This window comes from Lissotriton vulgaris, chromosome 2_1 (genome assembly GCF_964263255.1).
Source record: "Lissotriton vulgaris chromosome 2_1, aLisVul1.2, whole genome shotgun sequence".
NCBI classification, from domain to species: Eukaryota; Metazoa; Chordata; class Amphibia; order Caudata; family Salamandridae; genus Lissotriton; species Lissotriton vulgaris.
The window spans coordinates 1,643,824,086-1,643,841,192 of NC_141687.1; the positions used below are offsets into that span (position 1 = coordinate 1,643,824,086).

General features: G+C 46.7%; 1 protein-coding gene across 2 annotated transcripts in view; it reads left to right on the forward strand.

Annotated features, from left to right (window-relative positions):
- Window positions 1–17,107, forward strand: part of TRNAU1AP (tRNA selenocysteine 1 associated protein 1) — a 296,944-nt gene that overhangs the window by 169,576 nt on the left and 110,261 nt on the right. For both annotated transcript variants that reach the window (XR_015308501.1, XM_086957540.1), the window contains exon 7: window positions 14,128–14,290. Coding sequence is in view for 1 of the 2 variants with exons in the window: in XM_086957540.1 (XP_086813666.1) it covers window positions 14,128–14,290 (163 nt within the window). In the remaining variant the exon portion in view is untranslated. The remainder of the gene's footprint in view (window positions 1–14,127; window positions 14,291–17,107) is intronic.

Below are 17,107 nucleotides of genomic sequence, written 5' to 3' on the forward strand. Positions count from 1 at the left end.
TCGGCGGACCTTCGCCTTGTGCAGGGCCCTCCGCGGCGCCGACTAGTTCGGATCCAGGCTTGGAGGGTGTGGTTCTTTTGGGGTGCGGTACCGCTGGGGCACCTCCTTCAGGCCATGGCGTTACTGCCTCGCCGCAAACTCCTGCGGGAGTCCCTGTGGTGTCGCGGGAGGTGGCCGGGGCTCAGGTTGCATCCCCGTGCCCCTCTCAGTCCCTTGGAAGGGAGGTCCTGTCTAAGGCCGAGGTGACGGCGCTACGGCGCCGGCAGCAGCTGGACCGTGCAGAGCTTTAGGGGTCAGTGAACACTCCTCGCCCCGCTCAAGGCCAAGTGAGGACCCCGGGCTCCTCTCCTCTTCCCCCCGCAGGCGGCTGCCTCGATGGGGGCGAGTCGGAGGTGGAATCGTCCCTGGCACCGCCTCATGGGTTGCCGAGCGATCTACGCCTCATTTTGAGCCGCGGGTGGCGGAGGGCTTCGTGTCTCTCCCCAGGGCCATCTTGTTCCCCCCCGTGGATGGCTATCTCGGTGGAGGTCGGGCCAGCGCTGTCCCGGTCCGGCTCCAGCCCCGCTCCGGTCCCCGATGCGGGGCTCCTTAGGGGGAACCTGGTCCGGCGACACCAGAGGGTGCCGGCAATACGCCTCAAGCGGCGGACTCTACAGCTCCGCGCAAGGGTCGTGCAAAGGATTCGTCTTCGGACGCTCCTTCTTCTCTGGAGGCAGCCTGTATTTTGGTGTCATCCTCCCCGGAGACGGGTCGCTGTGTGGTGTCTTTTTCACCGGTGTCGAAGGGCGCTCTCTGCCCTTCCTGAGGCAGAGGTGTTCGTTGGAAGAGCGGCAGGTCCCTTATTCGTCGGCTCCTTCTGACTTCCAGGTCTGGCCCTTGCCCGCTCCGCTTGGTCTCTGGGACGGCTGTCTTAGTTTGCAGCCATCGCCCACGGAGGCCCTGCTTTCTCCGCCGCAGGGCCTTACAGAGGCAGGTGCGGCTTTCGCTCATGTGGTGTCCACGGCTGTGGGCATCTGCGTATGGGCGACCCAGAGGCTCACTTTCCGGCAGACCATCTACTGGAGGTCCTCCACCAGGGCTCTGGTGGGAGGGAAATTTTGCTTCCCTTTGAAGGTTCACTCCTTTCTACCTTGATGTGGGCTTGGAGGTGTCCTGCCTCAAGGGATCCGGTGCCTCAGCATCTTCTGCACCGGCATCTCCCGGCGCCGCGTGACCCAGCGTGCCTTTCCCTCCACCCTTCTGCCTCCAGTGCTCTTTTGCGGACTGCTTTTCCCTCCCTGTCGCCTCGGCTGGCTCCGCCATCCCGAGAGGCCCGCTGACTGAACTCTTGGGGGCGCAATATGTTTGCCTCGACCAGTGCTGCCCTGCGGGCCCTGAACGCCTTGTGTGTGCTGGCTCGGCCTCCTCCTGTTCGTGGGACTCGGCTGAGTCTCTGGGATCTGCAGCATCCCAGGAGGTTGCTCAGGTGGACTTATGGCATCATGCGTTGGATGGCCGGGAGCTGGCGGCGTTTATTCTCCACTCCGCCCTGGACCATGGCTTCCTCGATCGCTCTCCTTCACCATGCTTGGCTTCGGAATGGAGTATTTCCAGTGAATATTCGGGAGCGGCTCATTGATCTTCCGTTTGATGGCAGCATGTTGTTCCATGCCCTGGTCGACTCCACCATCCAGAGGCTACTGGCAGGGCTCCGTCCTCCTCCGCCTTATAATCCTCCTCCTCCGTCCCCTCCTCAGAGATTCCTGAGTCGGGCTGAGTCTGGGCCTTCTTAAGCCGGTTGTTCTGATTGCTGAGTGCGTTTTCTAGCCACTGCGTCCTTGGGATTTTGGCATTGTTGGCTGCTGGATGGCCCTTTTGTTGGTTATGTGTTGGAATTGTTGCGCAGACTTAGCCCAATCAAGCAGAAGGCCTAATCTCAGGGCGGTTTGTCAAGCCTTTCGCTGGGGTGATGTTTTCCCGTGGCTCTTTTGTTTGTTCCTCTGCTGCGGAAGTTCTTCCGAAGAAGTTTCCCATGTTTGGGGCTTGTCGTACCCTAGGTCATATGTCTTGCTCTCTGCTGGAGGGTTCTGGTCGCCTTCGGGTGCCTGTTCTCCATGGCGGTTGTGTTGGTTGCTTTTGCTCATTGAGTTCGTGTGAGCGGTCACTCGTAGTGGTGTGCCCGGGCATCTCCTCCTTTCCCTGCTCCTGTCCTGAGGTCTGGGATGCCTCTGTGTTCTCCCTTGCCAGGCGCTGTCTACTCAGCCTTCCTGGGGCCTCGGGCTGCCCTTTTTTTCTTCTTCTCTTCTTCCTGCTTCTGGAGGCTTGACTGACGGTGATGTTCTGGCTAGCAGGCTGCTCTCCATCTGGAGTGGGTCCATCTTCTTTTCCCTCATTTCCTCGGTCCCTCTAGGCTTCTTCTTCCGTTTATCCTTTTTGGTCTTGGACGGAAGTTGTGTTGCCTTGTGGGGGAGTGGGATGCTTCAGCCTCTCCGCCCTTACCATGGGTGCCTTTGCTGTGAGTGTACGAGCCTCTTCAGCCTTCTTTTCCCTCCAATATCCCCTTTGAGTCAGTGGGGTTCTGCTTGTGGGGGTTCCCATTGCCTGGCACGGACAAGATTCTTCCTGGTCCGCAGATCTGGCCCCTTGGGGCCCTCTGTTCTGTATTGGCGGGTGGGATCCTTTCGCAGTAGCTCCTTCCCAGGGGGTATTGCTAGGGTATCTATTCTAAGTGTAGGAATCTGCGGCTAGTAGTCTCAGCTGGACGAGTTACTTACCTTCGGTAACGATGTATCTGGTAGAGACGATTCTAGCCGCAGATTCCTTCACGGCCCGCCCTTCCTCCCCTTTTCTGCGAGGACCCTTGGGTTGGTCTTCGGTACTCGCCTCCCGGTTGGGGGGTTGTGTCTCCAGTGAGTGCCTTCCTGTTCTTGACTGGTCGCTCCGTCTGGGGGGCGGTGCGTTCCTCCCTGGTTCTTGGCAGATGGGGTCATGTGTTGCGGTGCCCTGCTGCTCTGGCTACTCCAGGCTTGGAGGGAGAGTGCTTTCTATCTCTGTCCTTCCTGTTCCTTCCTTCCTTCCAGTGCTATCCCCTGCTTATGGGTCATCTGGCCATGCCTTGCCTTATCCCTTGTAGTGGTTGCCCTCTGTTGGGGTGGCTTTGAGGGTTGTTGTCCCTGCCTGTCTTCGGACTGGTCCCCTTTCTCGGGATGGGTAGGTAGGTTTACTACCTGTACCATGACTTTACGCATGTTTCTTGCCTCTGGGGCACGGGAGTGGGAGGCTGTCTATGTTCTGACAGGGTGGCTGCGCAGGGCTCTGGCTGCGCTTCTTTCCTGTCTTTGGGTTCTACGGTGTTGCCACTATTCTGTGTAGTGTGGTTAGTCACCGCTTCTTTCCAATTATTCTGCTCTTCGCACACTGTTCCCATGCTTCCACAGTTTTTTACCTGGTGATTCCACGTTGTGGTGCGGAAAAGTTCTCGGAAGAAAACTGACGTAGGCGCGCCGAGACGGGTCTTATGTTACCTCGCTGACATCACGTGCGCGGACGACGCCTGGGTGGAGTCGCGTGATGTCGCCCCGCTCCCGGCGAGCAGGGATGCTGGGACAAAAAAGTTTCCGGATCCAGTCTCACACCTGGAGATAATTTTACGTGAATGAATCTGCGTCTAGAATCGTCTCTACCAGATACATTGTTACCGAAGTTAAGTAACTCGTACTTTTATCTTAACACAGTTGCATTTGCGGTCTGTTCACGATCTGAGGTAAAATATCAATTTTTCTTTTTAACTAATTGCTGCTCATCTTATCCTCGAACATGGTGTTTACTTTTCTTTCTCTTATTACAGTTAGAGATTTGTGTCAAGGGATCTATCTGACAATCATTGTGAAACAAAAGGCTGTAAGATGTAGGGTGTTTTTTTCAAACGCACAATATTTAAACTGCTTGTAAATGAATAGTGTAAATATTCCAAAATATAGCAGGAATTACAAAAGGTTTTTTTTCAAGTGTGATGTAAACAAAGATTTAAATAGGAGCAAAAACAACTCAGAACCCTTTACTTGGTGATGTGCAAATGACAAATATTTGCAGAAATTCGATTTCTAAACATTGTACACTACATAGTTTTATCAGTAAAACTGCATGTCAGTGGGACATTTTGTGGCCATTTCAATAAAAAATCTGTAATTGCAAATGAGTTTGCTATCACTTCATACTTTAGTTATGTATTTATAAAAAATAAAAGTTTTTAAACATGATTTGAGAAACATTGCTGCCCCCGTCCTTATGACTATGCTGTTAATCAACTAAGAGGCAAGTCAGCTGCCATGTGTATCCTACATATGGCTCGATTTGTATTCTATATGGAATGAAAGTTTAGTCTATTAAATCAAACAAAAGTGTTTTTGTACAGCAGGCATGCCGAACTCGCATGTTTGAAGGTGCTCTCATATGTGACAAAGAAGAAAATGGCGGCTCAGTGATTTAAATATTTGCCCAGGGATCCCATAATTTGAAAATAGTTTATGGGTAAAGAGCATTATAATTAGGTTAAGTAGATTATTTAATTCACAAGACCTGCAGGTCTAGAAAATGTTTATGATTTTTCGAGGCTTGTAGGGGAGGATCTTAGCAATCATTTGGACTTTCCCTTGACATCAAATAGGAAACAAAGCATCTCATTAGCAGATATAGGTAGTTTGAACTATGGGGAATCCCTTTCAATAGAAATCCGTAGCTTGGCAGTGTCTTCCAGAAGGAAGTCTTGTGTTAGGGCGTTTTTAGAGCCCTTCGCTTATCAGAAACATCATAATAATCCCATTCATTGTATCCTCATTTAAGAGTGGGTATAGCATCATAGTAGCTTGGTCTCTCAAAACCTTGCAGTGGCTGACTCTGAATACGGTCTGACCACAGTGGAATTACTGATGCCTGCTCTGGTGCCAAGGGCACAGCCACCTTTGCTTTATCAGAAGGGATTTGATATGTAAACGGATAACTCCTTCTGCATCATCTTCAAACTCTCCCGGTAATGTACCACAACTGAGCTCCTTGGGAGGCTTTAGATAGAAAAGATGTCCACCATAAAGTGGATAGTCTCGGTATCTGCTTGTTTATTTCATTAATATTTTCGCCACTTATGTCTCCGTCTCTTCCCATCATCCTCGCTGAAGAAGACTAGAATCTCTTACTCCTTCTCTTCTTCATATCTCTCTTCCAAGTGGTGGACATAGTCAGTATCAAGTTCAAGTTCAAAAGCTTTTATTCGATTTGTACATACAAATCATACAAGCAAAAGTACATAATTGAAATATTAAAATCACCATATAATCTCTCCTAGTTACTCACTAGGCCTTTCCTGGGAACTGTACATTAAAATTATTAAGTAATCATTCAATACTGTGGACCTCTACATATATAATAATACCTTAATTACAGAAATTGATATAAAATTTAAAAATGAAAGTATATATATACAGACAGGAGTGTTAGCGGTAATATCATCATAAACAGTTCCTGGCAGCTGTATAACATAAGTACAGACAGGTAAGTAAACATTATTATAATACAATACTTTTCCTGGCAGCTGTACATTTTAAAATAAAAGTAGCCAAGAAGAAACAAATCTCCTCGTTCTCTAATGAAGATAAAAATATCAATGCTGTTTGTGTGGTACAAATGTTATATTTGATAAAAATTGGTTTGAGGTATTTTAACCTGAGAAACTGAAAAAATTTACAAAAAAGTAAGAAATGGCAACTACTCTGCCGGGAGGTACTATCACACGGACAGGGTATGTTTGAACTGGTTTTTGTGTTTGGAAAAGCAACCAAGTGGTGAACAATGCCCAATCTGACCCGTGTTAAAACATACTGGTGAGAGGGGCGAGTCACATATACAAGATAGGATTGGAGTCCAGGAGCTAGATTTAAATCTTTATAGAATTTCACAGTGACAAGATTGCCAACGGTTTTATCTCGCTCAGCCTTACGAAAATTTAGAAACGTTGTCTTAATTTCTTTTTTTGAAATGGAAACAACCTTTTCAGGCTCACGGAACACATCAATGTTAAAAAGAAGGAGATACCAGCGATGAATGTATCTTAACCATAATATACGTGAGGAGTGATCCAAACCTATACAATCAAGGATAATATCCTGAGTGAATCGAGTCTCTGGCTTAGCCCAAATAGAACGCCACAATAAGAGTGGCCGAACTGCTGCTAAGTCAGAAATGTACTCGATCCCGACTTCTTCATGGATCAACTGGATGGAGGCAGAAGGGGGAACACATAACAACCTCCTTAAGAACTTGTTTTCCTCCTTCTGCAGGAAAATACCCTCGCAGTGTCCCCACACCCCTGCCCCATACAGAACAGAGGAAACACAACATACATTGTATATGTTCATCATATCTAAGATACTTCGTGAGCCAAGTTTAGAGGCAAAACGAAATATGCTACTAGTAGACCGTAGCATTTTTATTTTTACAGCATCAAATTCCGCGTTCCAGGACCCACTATTATTATATGTTATTCCCAGATAACAAAAGGACTTAACAGAGGTCAACTTTTCCTTATCTAGGAAAAAAGTATGCTTTACCTGCTTGGCTGCCTGACCACATGACATTACATACGTCTTGGTTTTGTTCACACGAAGCCGCCTAGCTTGAATAAACTGCATGAAATTATCAATTAGGCGCTGTAGGCCCATCTGTGTTCGAGATAAAAGAACAGCGTCATCCGCATAAAGTAACAGCGGAACAGGTTTACCACCAATCAGGGGGGCATCTGCAGGGATGTCGGTCAAGGATCGGTCGACACCGTTAATAAAAAGGGAAAATAAAAGCGGGGCTAAAACACAACCCTGGCGTATGCCCCGAGACACTCTAAAGAACGGGGTACATTCACCAAGGGTGCCATAGCGGACTTTACATGAAAGTTTTTCGTACAGTCTAGCTAAAAAATAAACTATTTCCCTTGGGGCCCCTGCATCAAGCAGAACCTCCCAGAGAATGTTATGGTTAAACAAATCAAAAGCGCTGCTCAAATCAGCAAAACATAAAAAGAGGTTGCCACTTTTAGCCACAGTATATTTACTGATTAAAAGGTCCAGATTTACGCATTGGTCCAGTGTGCCCAGGCCTTTGCGAAAGCCATATTGGACTCTAGTTAAGATGTTAAAATCAGTTGCCCAGTCTTCTAGCCTCTTCAGCAAAATCCTACTCATCACCTTTACAGAGGCGTCCAATAATGAAATTGGACGATAATTAGAGGCCTCTGATTTGTCACCTTTCTTATGTAAAGGAATGATAATCGATTGACCCCAAGTAGATGGAAATTCACTTTCAGCCGCACAATTAAAAATCCTCATCAAAATGGGAGCCCATAAAGCTGTTTCATCTTTGTATAAATCCAGCGGGACCCCATCGGGGCCAGGGGCCTTGCCTCCTTTACTTAAAGAGATTGCTTCATGGCATTCTTCTAGTGTTATAGCCATCGAAAGGGGCAACCATGGGTTTATATCTGGTGGTGGTGACTCAGAAGTTGACCCTTCTGGATTAAATATTTTGGAAAAATGATTAACCCAGTCGCTACATGCCACATATGAGGTCAGTTCTGGAACGTTTTCTTTATTGAGAAACGGGCTATTAATTGTTTCCCAATAAAGTTTACTATTTTTGGTCTCAGCAGCCTCCCTCAGCTTATCCCAAGCTTCAGTCTGTAATACCCTTTTCCTTTTATTGATAGCTGTTTTGTAACTGGCCCTGAGGTATTGTATATCCGCCTTAACACGTGGTTTGGTACCTAAAGCATTCTTTAGGTCGCGGAGGGCGACTATACAGGTCTTATCGAACCACCCCTGCTTTGGACCACTATTGGCTGACGGGGTCTTAGTAAAAATACCATCGATAATACTATTCATAGATACAAAGTAATCTATTAAGCAGCCAGAATCACAGTCATCATCCAAACAATAACTAATTTGTTTCTTGCATTGAGTAAGAACCTCCTTCTGCTTAACTTTAGAATTTAGACCAGTCCATTTGACCCTTAGGCCCTTTGGTCTAGTAGGCACTATGTCGGTTGTACATTTACCACCTGGAACTAATGAGGTACCATGCCCCAAGAGGGTAACACGTAGGCTATTATGGTCACTGAGACTTTCTTCGTTTACATACAAATCAGTATAGTCTCCACTGCTAGACAGCAAAATGTGATCTATAAATGAACCTGCATCTCTGCCTGTAAATGTGGGGCATATTATTGCCCGATTGTTAACATTGCAGTTTAACAGGGTCATGTCTAGCGTGACTAGCATATTATTTAACGTGGAACCATAACTGCAGTGTTGGAAGTGGGGAGAATCCTCCCTCGCCCCCAGGTCTCCCCAATGGCTATTTAATGCTGCATCGAAGCCACAGATGTTCCCATTAGACAGATGGCAGGGCTGCAAGTTAAAATCGCCAGCCCAAACCACCTCAGCCTTTCTTTTCGAGATATCAAGGGCCTTAGTAATTTCCCTTTCTAGAGGCAGTAAAATATCCCCCCTAGTAGCATCAAAAATATTGTTATAGAAATTAACAATGACTAAATCAATATTCTTCCTACACTCCACCCTTATAACTTGGCTGTGTGTCCCCACGGTCGTACTATATTTGACCGTACAGTCACACAGCTTGGTTGACACAAGCAATAAAAGGCCCCCCTTAGCCCTGCCCGAGCTGGATTTGGTTGCTCTAAGACAGAAGGATGCATACCCTTCGATATTAATAGGGTCTGGACACCAAGTTTCCTGCAATAGAATTAGGTCAAATCCCTCACCCATAAAGCTGGTCCAGAAGGGTGTACCTAATTTGCCGGTAAGGCCAGCGATGTTCCAGGAAATAAGAGAAATTCCTGCTGGTTTACCAAGATCACCAACGACAGACAACTCCGACTGATTTGCTGGTGGTAATAAGGCAGGACCATCTTCCCGAAAGATGGTAACTGGGCTTAGGCTGGGGCTAGCAGTAGTTATACATGTATCAGGGCTACCCCGATTACCTATATGCTGGGGGGGTGTTAGGGATGTCAATATAGTAGATTCGGGAAGTACGGCTAGGGGCGTGACAGGAGAAGAAGAACACACCATATCAAGAAAGGGCGTAGGAATGTTTAAATCCAGTGCTTCTGCAGGGCTGAGTCAGTCTACCTCATCTAGCACGGCATATCTATTTGGATGGGCGAATTGTGAGGACATGGGGTCTTGGGAGTGGGGCAGGTCCTGCCATGTTTGTTGCCACGGATGTTTATCTAATTGTGGTGGCTGAAAGGATTGCTGCCATTGGTAAGCAGACTGAGGTAAAGGTGGCGGGAAATGAAAAGGGTGTTGCCAGTGGGCTTTAACTTGATGCATAGGAAAAGGTGAGGCATTTGATAGCTGCTGCTGTAAATTAACATAATGTGGGAAAAAAGGAGGCGGATAAGGTGGTTGCAGCCAAGGTTTGGCAGCTTGCTGTGGAAGATACCCAGGTCCTCTGTTACTTTGAAAAGTGGAACAGGGAGGGTTAGGTCGTGCGGGCTTTGATAAAAAATAAGACAAAGGAAGTGGGTTAATTTGGGTGGCAGGACCACTATTGGGTGCATTACATATATAGCTTGCTGCCCCTACATCCCTAAAATTAACTGTGATTACGTCCCCTACTATTGTTTTCTTGCTTCTGCCCACCCAGTCCCCTCTACGCACGGTAAGGATTTCACCGTTCATGTTATTAGGTAGAGGTTTATGTAGGTGGAGCCATTGAGCACATTTATTTCTAAGCTCGGTAAACGTTTCTTTTACTCCCTCCTTCAATGGGGGAACTGCTGTCAACACAACAACAAAAGGGGAAACCTCTGGTGGTAAATTAATGGACCTAAAACGTGCCTGCTTTAGCTTAGGCCCTTCTGGTTTGTTTGTAGGAAGAGATGCAGAAGTTGGATTGGGTTTCCCTGCAACTTCTTTAGCTTGAATAGTGGAGGTGGTAATATTATCAACAACAGGGTGTTGATTCGCCTGAACAGGAGCCTTCTCCTTTGAAATCAGTACAGTTGTTGGTTGGACGGAGTTGTTCCCTGTTTGCGACACAAGGGATATAACTGGGTTCCCAGGGGCTGCAATAACTTGAACCTTATTTGATACGTCTTTAGGGGGCTGGATGCTCGATAAACATTCAGGGGCTAATTCTGTGGTCCCTTGTAGCTGATCAGGCCCTTGTCCCTGCTTTTTGTGTGGCCATTTTGAGTGTATTAAAGAAGTAAGCCTGTCCACTTTAGAAATTAAAGGCTTGATTTGTGCTGCTAAAGTGGCTTCAAGGTCTAGTTTTAAATCTATTACCATGTTTTGCACCCAGCACGGAATACCTGATGTCATTTGTGGAGTGGGGGAAATCAAATTGTGATTCCTAACTGGTGCTTTTACTTTATTTTTACCCTTCGATGTAACCTTGGGGAGGTTAGGAGCCCTTCCCCGGGGGACAATGGGTACAGGAGCTGTTTCCGCATCGTTAGACCCGCTCAGACTCGGTACCGCTTTGTCAGGTGACTGACAGGTTTCTAGATCTGGTGTAACCTCCAGGTCTTCAAAAGACGGGTCTGAGTCTGATGGGGCAACCGATAGATCAACAGTATTTGGTACAGTCGGAACACTATTAGTAGGCATGGTTATGGGTAAGGAGCAATTATTCAAAGTCTGCAGAGCAGGTGATTTAACCTTTGCCAAAGGGCCCAAGGATGAGCGCCTAGCGTTTGCAAGATCCATGGAGACTCTTTTTTCCAATAAAACAATACTTTGGTCAATAGTCTCATGTACACGTGAAATAAAAAGATCAATAGGTCCAGTCACCTGTGCTACCGCCGTAGCTTTTTTCGCGCAACTTCGAGTTCTGTTGCGTATGGTCGACATCTTGGACGTTATGGTTATCAAGGGCGAAGAAACAAGAGTTCTGGGCCAGGGCCGTCCTCTGCCGTCCTTGAACGGCCTTAAACGGCCCGCTCTTTGCCCGGTCTTCGCCCCGGTAGTCGCCCCGCGCGCGTCCCGCGTGCGCGTTGCTGCAGCAGAATATATGGGAGGGACAGGTGGAGGGGCGGGAAGAGGACCAGCTGCGGCCGATCAGCGCCGCGCTGCCTGCTGGTCCTCGCAGTCCCGCCTCACGCCTTCTGATGCAAATGCCGGCTCAACAAAGCCGCGTTGGTGCTCCTATGCACTCGGGGGGGTCCAGCAACACAAGACTGCCAAATAACCTGGCCTGCGAGCGGCTCCCGCGGAGCGGGGGCCGCGAGGCGTGGGTCTCAGCAACAGGAAGATGAAGGTAAGGGAGCTGCACTCGCTGCACGTCAGCTGAAAGGAAAGTCCCAGGCGACTCACTCGGCACGGTGGTTTTGACCGGTGGAGGGGCGGGAAGAGGACCAGCTGCGGCCGATCAGCGCCGCGCTGCCTGCTGGTCCTCGCAGTCCCGCCTCACGCCTTCTGATGCAAATGCCGGCTCAACAAAGCCGCGTTGGTGCTCCTATGCACTCGGGGGGGGTCCAGCAACACAAGACTGCCAAATAACCTGGCCTGCGAGCGGCACCCGCGGAGCGGGGGCCGCGAGGCGTGGGTCTCAGCAACAGGAAGATGAAGGTAAGGGAGCTGCACTCGCTGCACGTCAGCTGAAAGGAAAGTCAAAATCCTCTAGTGCTAATGACAAAAAGCGTTGGACATGGTCACCAAGAACATGAGAGTAGTTGATAAGCAGGGCCTAGTGTACAAGGTAATTGACGTGGACAAAGTGGTCTTGATGTGCTGTGTTGTTGATGAGTCTGCACTGAAAAAACACAGGGGTGTTGAGGTTGTTATTAACTATGAGAAAGTTGATGTTAACATGGTCTGCAATGAGGGGGCTGTTGCTTGGGCCCTGGGGAAGTACTCAATTTCTGTTGAGTAAACAATCACCTGATGTCTGCCTTCCTGACAACTATTAAGAGTTTAGAGGCCAACGTAGGAAGTGCATTTAGAGGAGGAAGATTTTGTATTTTTCTCCACAATAGTTACAAGCTCTAGTCTGTTCCTCTTTTTGTAATATTTCATTTTAAGAAGGCACTTTTAGGGAAGAAAATAATCTTCTCTCCCTGTCTCGATAAGCTTTTGCTTTAAAGGTCTTACAAAGGTCACAGTGCTGAGGATCGTAATAAGTATGAAAAATATAAATGCATTTAACGTGAAGATCATTTGCGAATATTTACTCTCCTCCACATATGATATAGGTAGGGGGTAAAAGAGTTCCTCCCCTCCTTGCACTCCAGTTTATGAGAAGACTCAGCCATCATGATAGTTTAATTGTGTCCGGCCTTCCAGAAATAGGGGAGGACAGTTAATTTTACTTCCATTACCGAGAGTATAGAATCTGTTGGTTTGATAGAAAACTATCCCAGAGAAGGTCAAAAGAAATACTGTGTTAAGCAAAGTAAGTCTCCCAAAGGCTGACTTCATTGTGTAGTGCCGTAGACAGCCTGAGCTATGAGCAAGAGCGGATCTTAGAGGCTCTCCACATCATTGCCCATAGTTTATGCAATACAGTGAAGTAGATAGACTTCACAAGATGCAATGTTATGCATGTGTGTTTATAATCACTGCTATTTTTACATTTATTATCAAGGATTTTCAGTCTGATCACAATGTTAAAAACACTTTTTGTTAGTCCTCGGTAGTGCAGGCAGTTCAAACGAGCTGGGAAGGAGAAAAAGCAGGACAAAAGAGACTTGGTATACAAATGTTGTCCTTTTAATAAAAACAAAAAGTGGGGGGTGAAAAAAATAGAGCATATGAACAGTTCAAATGTTTTTATAGAATACAATTTGGATTGAGGCACCAGGTAGTTGCACTGCCACCCTTTCAATCAAACATCAAGAGGGTTGGGCAAGGAGTACCCCAGGGCTCAGCCATCAGCCCTATCCTCTTCAATCTGTACCTCCGTCCCTTGATCATGCTGATCAAGTCGTTTGGCATAACAGTCACCAACTATGCCGATGACACCCAACTTGTCTTCTCGTTTGAAGGTAAGGGAGGGGTGTCACAGGAGGTTTTCCATCGATGCATGTGTTCTACGGCAGAATGGCTGGGGAATAACTCCCTCCAATTTAACAGCTCAAAAACCGTGGTACTACACTGCTCCATGGACCGGATCCCCAGACCCCTACCACAGGGTTTTTGGCCTCCCGATTTCCAAGGCACTAGTCTGCCTGCCGATTCGGTTCGGAATCTGGGGGTAATGTTCAGTTCCGACCTACAGCTGGACATAACAGTAAATAAAACGGTGGCTACTTGTATGGCTCTACTTGGATCCTTGAGAAAGATCCTACCCTTGCTTCCGACACAGGCAAGACCAGAGGTAGTGCGGAGCATAATATTAAGTCGCCTCGACTATTGCAACGCATTGCTGCTGGGGGCCCCAACTACTGTATTAGGAAAACTCCAACGAATACAGAATTTCGCTGCCAAACTGGCACTGTCGCGACGGCGCTCGGATTCTTCTGCCAAGGCACTCAGGGACCTCCATTGGCTCCCAATTTCTCAACGGGTGAACTTTAAGGCTCTATGTCTGGTTTTTAGAGCTTTACACAGTCAAGGTCCGGCCCCTTTGCAGGATCTCTTTTCATGGTACCTTCCATCAAGACCACTCCGGTCAGCCTCAGCTCACTTGGTAGTAGTACCCAAGTTCTTGAGGTCCCGGATGGGCGGACGGTCCTTCAGGATTACCGCAGCGCGGCTGTGGAATTCTCTACTGTTAGGTCTAAGGGGCCTGGAAGATTTTGCCATCTTTAAAAAAGCGTTAAAGACTCACCTGTTCCCCAGATCAATGTAAATAGAGTGGTAGCTGGTAAAATCCTGTTCTGTGTCATCATAGTCTAAGCGCCAGGATGCCCATCGGGTGACAGTGATAATACAAGAACGCCTATACATACATACATACATACAATTTGGATTTCTTTGTGGGAAATTCTACTCAGTACTTTTAGCATGGATTGATTGCACATGGAATAATTTTGAAACAGTTACACCAGGTGTTGTGTGTGGTATATTGTTGACACATCCCTGTCTGAGGGAGATTTGCTGAAAAAGTCTTTTTTTTATTTCTTTTTTTTTTTAGTACAAAAGCAAAAACTGTAGATTACACCAAGATATACGGCTATCAGTTCAACCAGTACTATGAGCAGTACCAGGATTATTACGCCCAGTGGGGGTATGATCAGAACACAGGAAGCTACAGCTACAGTTGTCCACAGTATGGCTACACCCAGACCTCCATACAGGTAAGAGACCAAGCCTAACCGGTCACTTCATGATGCACCTAGAGCACCATGCAGGTAACTGAGGAGCCTTCCTACCAGTACAATGTACAGTCAGAGCAGCATTGTGAATGAGAGTGTTACAGGGTTTCCTCACAATACCTGGCACACACAGAGTAGTACACCACATGTTGGGTGCCAAACATCCGATTATGGCATGCAAATAGAGTAACGTGTTCATGACCAGTAATTCAAGTGGAGCTTATCATGAGAACCGTATGTATGAATGATTAAACCCTCGAGTATATGGTAAACCAGAACGCAATAAAGGTTAAAGTCTGTGCCTTCTAATTAGAAGTACACCTAGCTCACATTACAATTAAGTGTTCGCCCTCGGCTAATCAGTCTGTCTTTATTTTCCTTTTGGTAAGTGCAGAGGAAAGAACAAGCTGTTCCTGAATACATTCTGCCAGCCCACTTTAGACCTTGACATAGATTGACTCATACGCACATAAAAATATTTGTAAAACATTGGAAATGTCATAGTCTTGAAAAAACCTTCAAACAACTTGCTGCTTCAGTATGCCAGCAATTGCTGAAGATTTGCGTATCAGCGCAGTACTTGCACAAGTGGAGGCTTAGAAGTGCTGAGAATAACAATGCTACGCAAACAGGAATAAAAAAAAAAATCAATGGAGGGTAAAAGGGAGAAAAGAGACAAAAATAGCCTTTGACATGTTGCGACATCTGAGGCGAATATCCAACATTACCAAACACACCATAACAATGTGGAATGTTACAACGCATTGTACTTTTACAGTGTTGTACTTTACCATTCTGATAATATTTTACAATGCTGGTAAGTATTTTTTGCTTACATATATATATATATCCACACTTGATTTCGCGAAGAAACCCGAGCCTCTTGCAGCGGTGGGCCTTGGCGGGGTCGCAAACCTCAAATCTCCACATTGATCGACTATAACACAAACAATGCCAGGCTACACACGCTGAGGTGGCGTGCTTCTGCCTCTTAGAACGGCGGGCTCCCGACGGGGTTAGCCAGCCCCTCAATGTACACACACTCCTGGTTTGCAATCCTTCCTTCGTGAAAAAGTCGGAGCCCAAATGCAGTAAACGGTGCTTTCAGATTTTAATCGGCAAGGAAAAACACCCAACGCGTTTCGAGATCAGCCGATCTCTTGCTCACGGGTGGAGCTTACCAGTACTGGTTTTTTCATGAAGGAAGGATTGCAAACCAGGAGAGTGAGATTGTGTGTGTGTGTGTGTGTGTGTGTGTGTGTGTGTGTGTGTGTGTGTGTGTGTGTGTGTGTGTGTGTGTGTGTGTGTGTGTGTGTGTGTGTGTGTGTGTGTGTGTGTGTGTGTGTGTGTGTGTGTGTGTGTGTGTGTGTGTGTGTGTGTGTGTGTGTGTGTGTGTGTGTGTGTGTGTGTGTGTGTGTGTGTGTGTGTGTGTGTGTGTGTGTGTGTGTGTGTGTGTGTGTGTGTGTGTGTGTGTGTGTGTGTGTGTGTGTGTGTGTGTGTGTGTGTGTGTGTGTGTGTGTGTGTGTGTGTGTGTGTGTGTGTGTGTGTGTGTGTGTGTGTGTGTGTGTGTGTGTGTGTGTATGTATGTATGTATGTATGTATGTATGTATATATATATATATATAATATCTCTGCAGGAACCGCAGAAAAGACGGGCCACACCAGGATTGCAATTTTGAAGATACGGGTTTATTCAGCAGTCAAAGATGTATTACATTTGCACGACGCAGCGTGCATAGACATAAAAGACACACTGTGGGAATTTAGACAATTTAACACATGGTCAGTTGATTTTGTAAATAAAGTTTTGCATTTTTTACAAATTTCTTTTTCCTAATGAGTATTTTGAAATGCACAATGATAATACAGATAAATGATTGCTGCTGTATTTTAGTGAATGTAGAGTACATTTGACTATAGTGGGAGTACGATGAAAAGGAAACAGTGGTCTAGTACCTTTCAGATGGGGATCTGATAGAGTTAGGGTGTGTTGGGCGTTGTAGTGACCCCTCTGTGGTTGAATGCAACCAGTGTGAGGCCCTAGTTCCCTTGGAGTTAAATGGTCAATTGTGTAGGGACTTCCGGATGACTGATTTAGACTATAGGTGATGAAGAGACGACCGTTCCGTGGAACATGTTGGTCCTTATGTGCTCATAACTTTAAAGTAAGTGGCTACTCTTCATATGGGTGCGTTCTTCAATCTGTTGAAATATAAACAAACTGGTCAGTCATGAGGAAGAGAGTTGTCCTTGCTACATCACAAAATAGTAAAAAAATACAGAAGGTTTAACAAAAAACATTATACAGTCCTAGTCCCTGTACAGTATATAAACACCCACTATAGTTACTGAGGGCTTGGCTGACTCTTATTCTGAATCAATACAATCATATGAACTAATTGCTGTGTACATCAAGTCAACTTAAGGAACATAACGAAATAATGAAAAAGTGAAAGTGAATAACAGTGCTGGTAAAGTAAAATATTTGAAAACAATGGTTTAGAGATAACCATGTAGATGAATTCGGACTAGGCTGGAGAGAAGCTAATAGGAACATTAAAAATGTATATACACTTTTCACCGCGCTTGGTGGGGTCCGGGTTTTGAAGCCACAAAATGGCGGCCGGAGCTGGAGTGGAGAGCGCCTGATTGAAGCTCACCCTCTGAAGGGAGACGACTCCTGCGGGCCATACAAGTAAGCGGAAGGCACCGGACCCCTGCCCAAGCAGGCACTACAGGTGGGGAGCCGATAGAGCTGCCCAGCGAGCCCCCACAAGTGATCGGGCGGCGTGTTGCCTG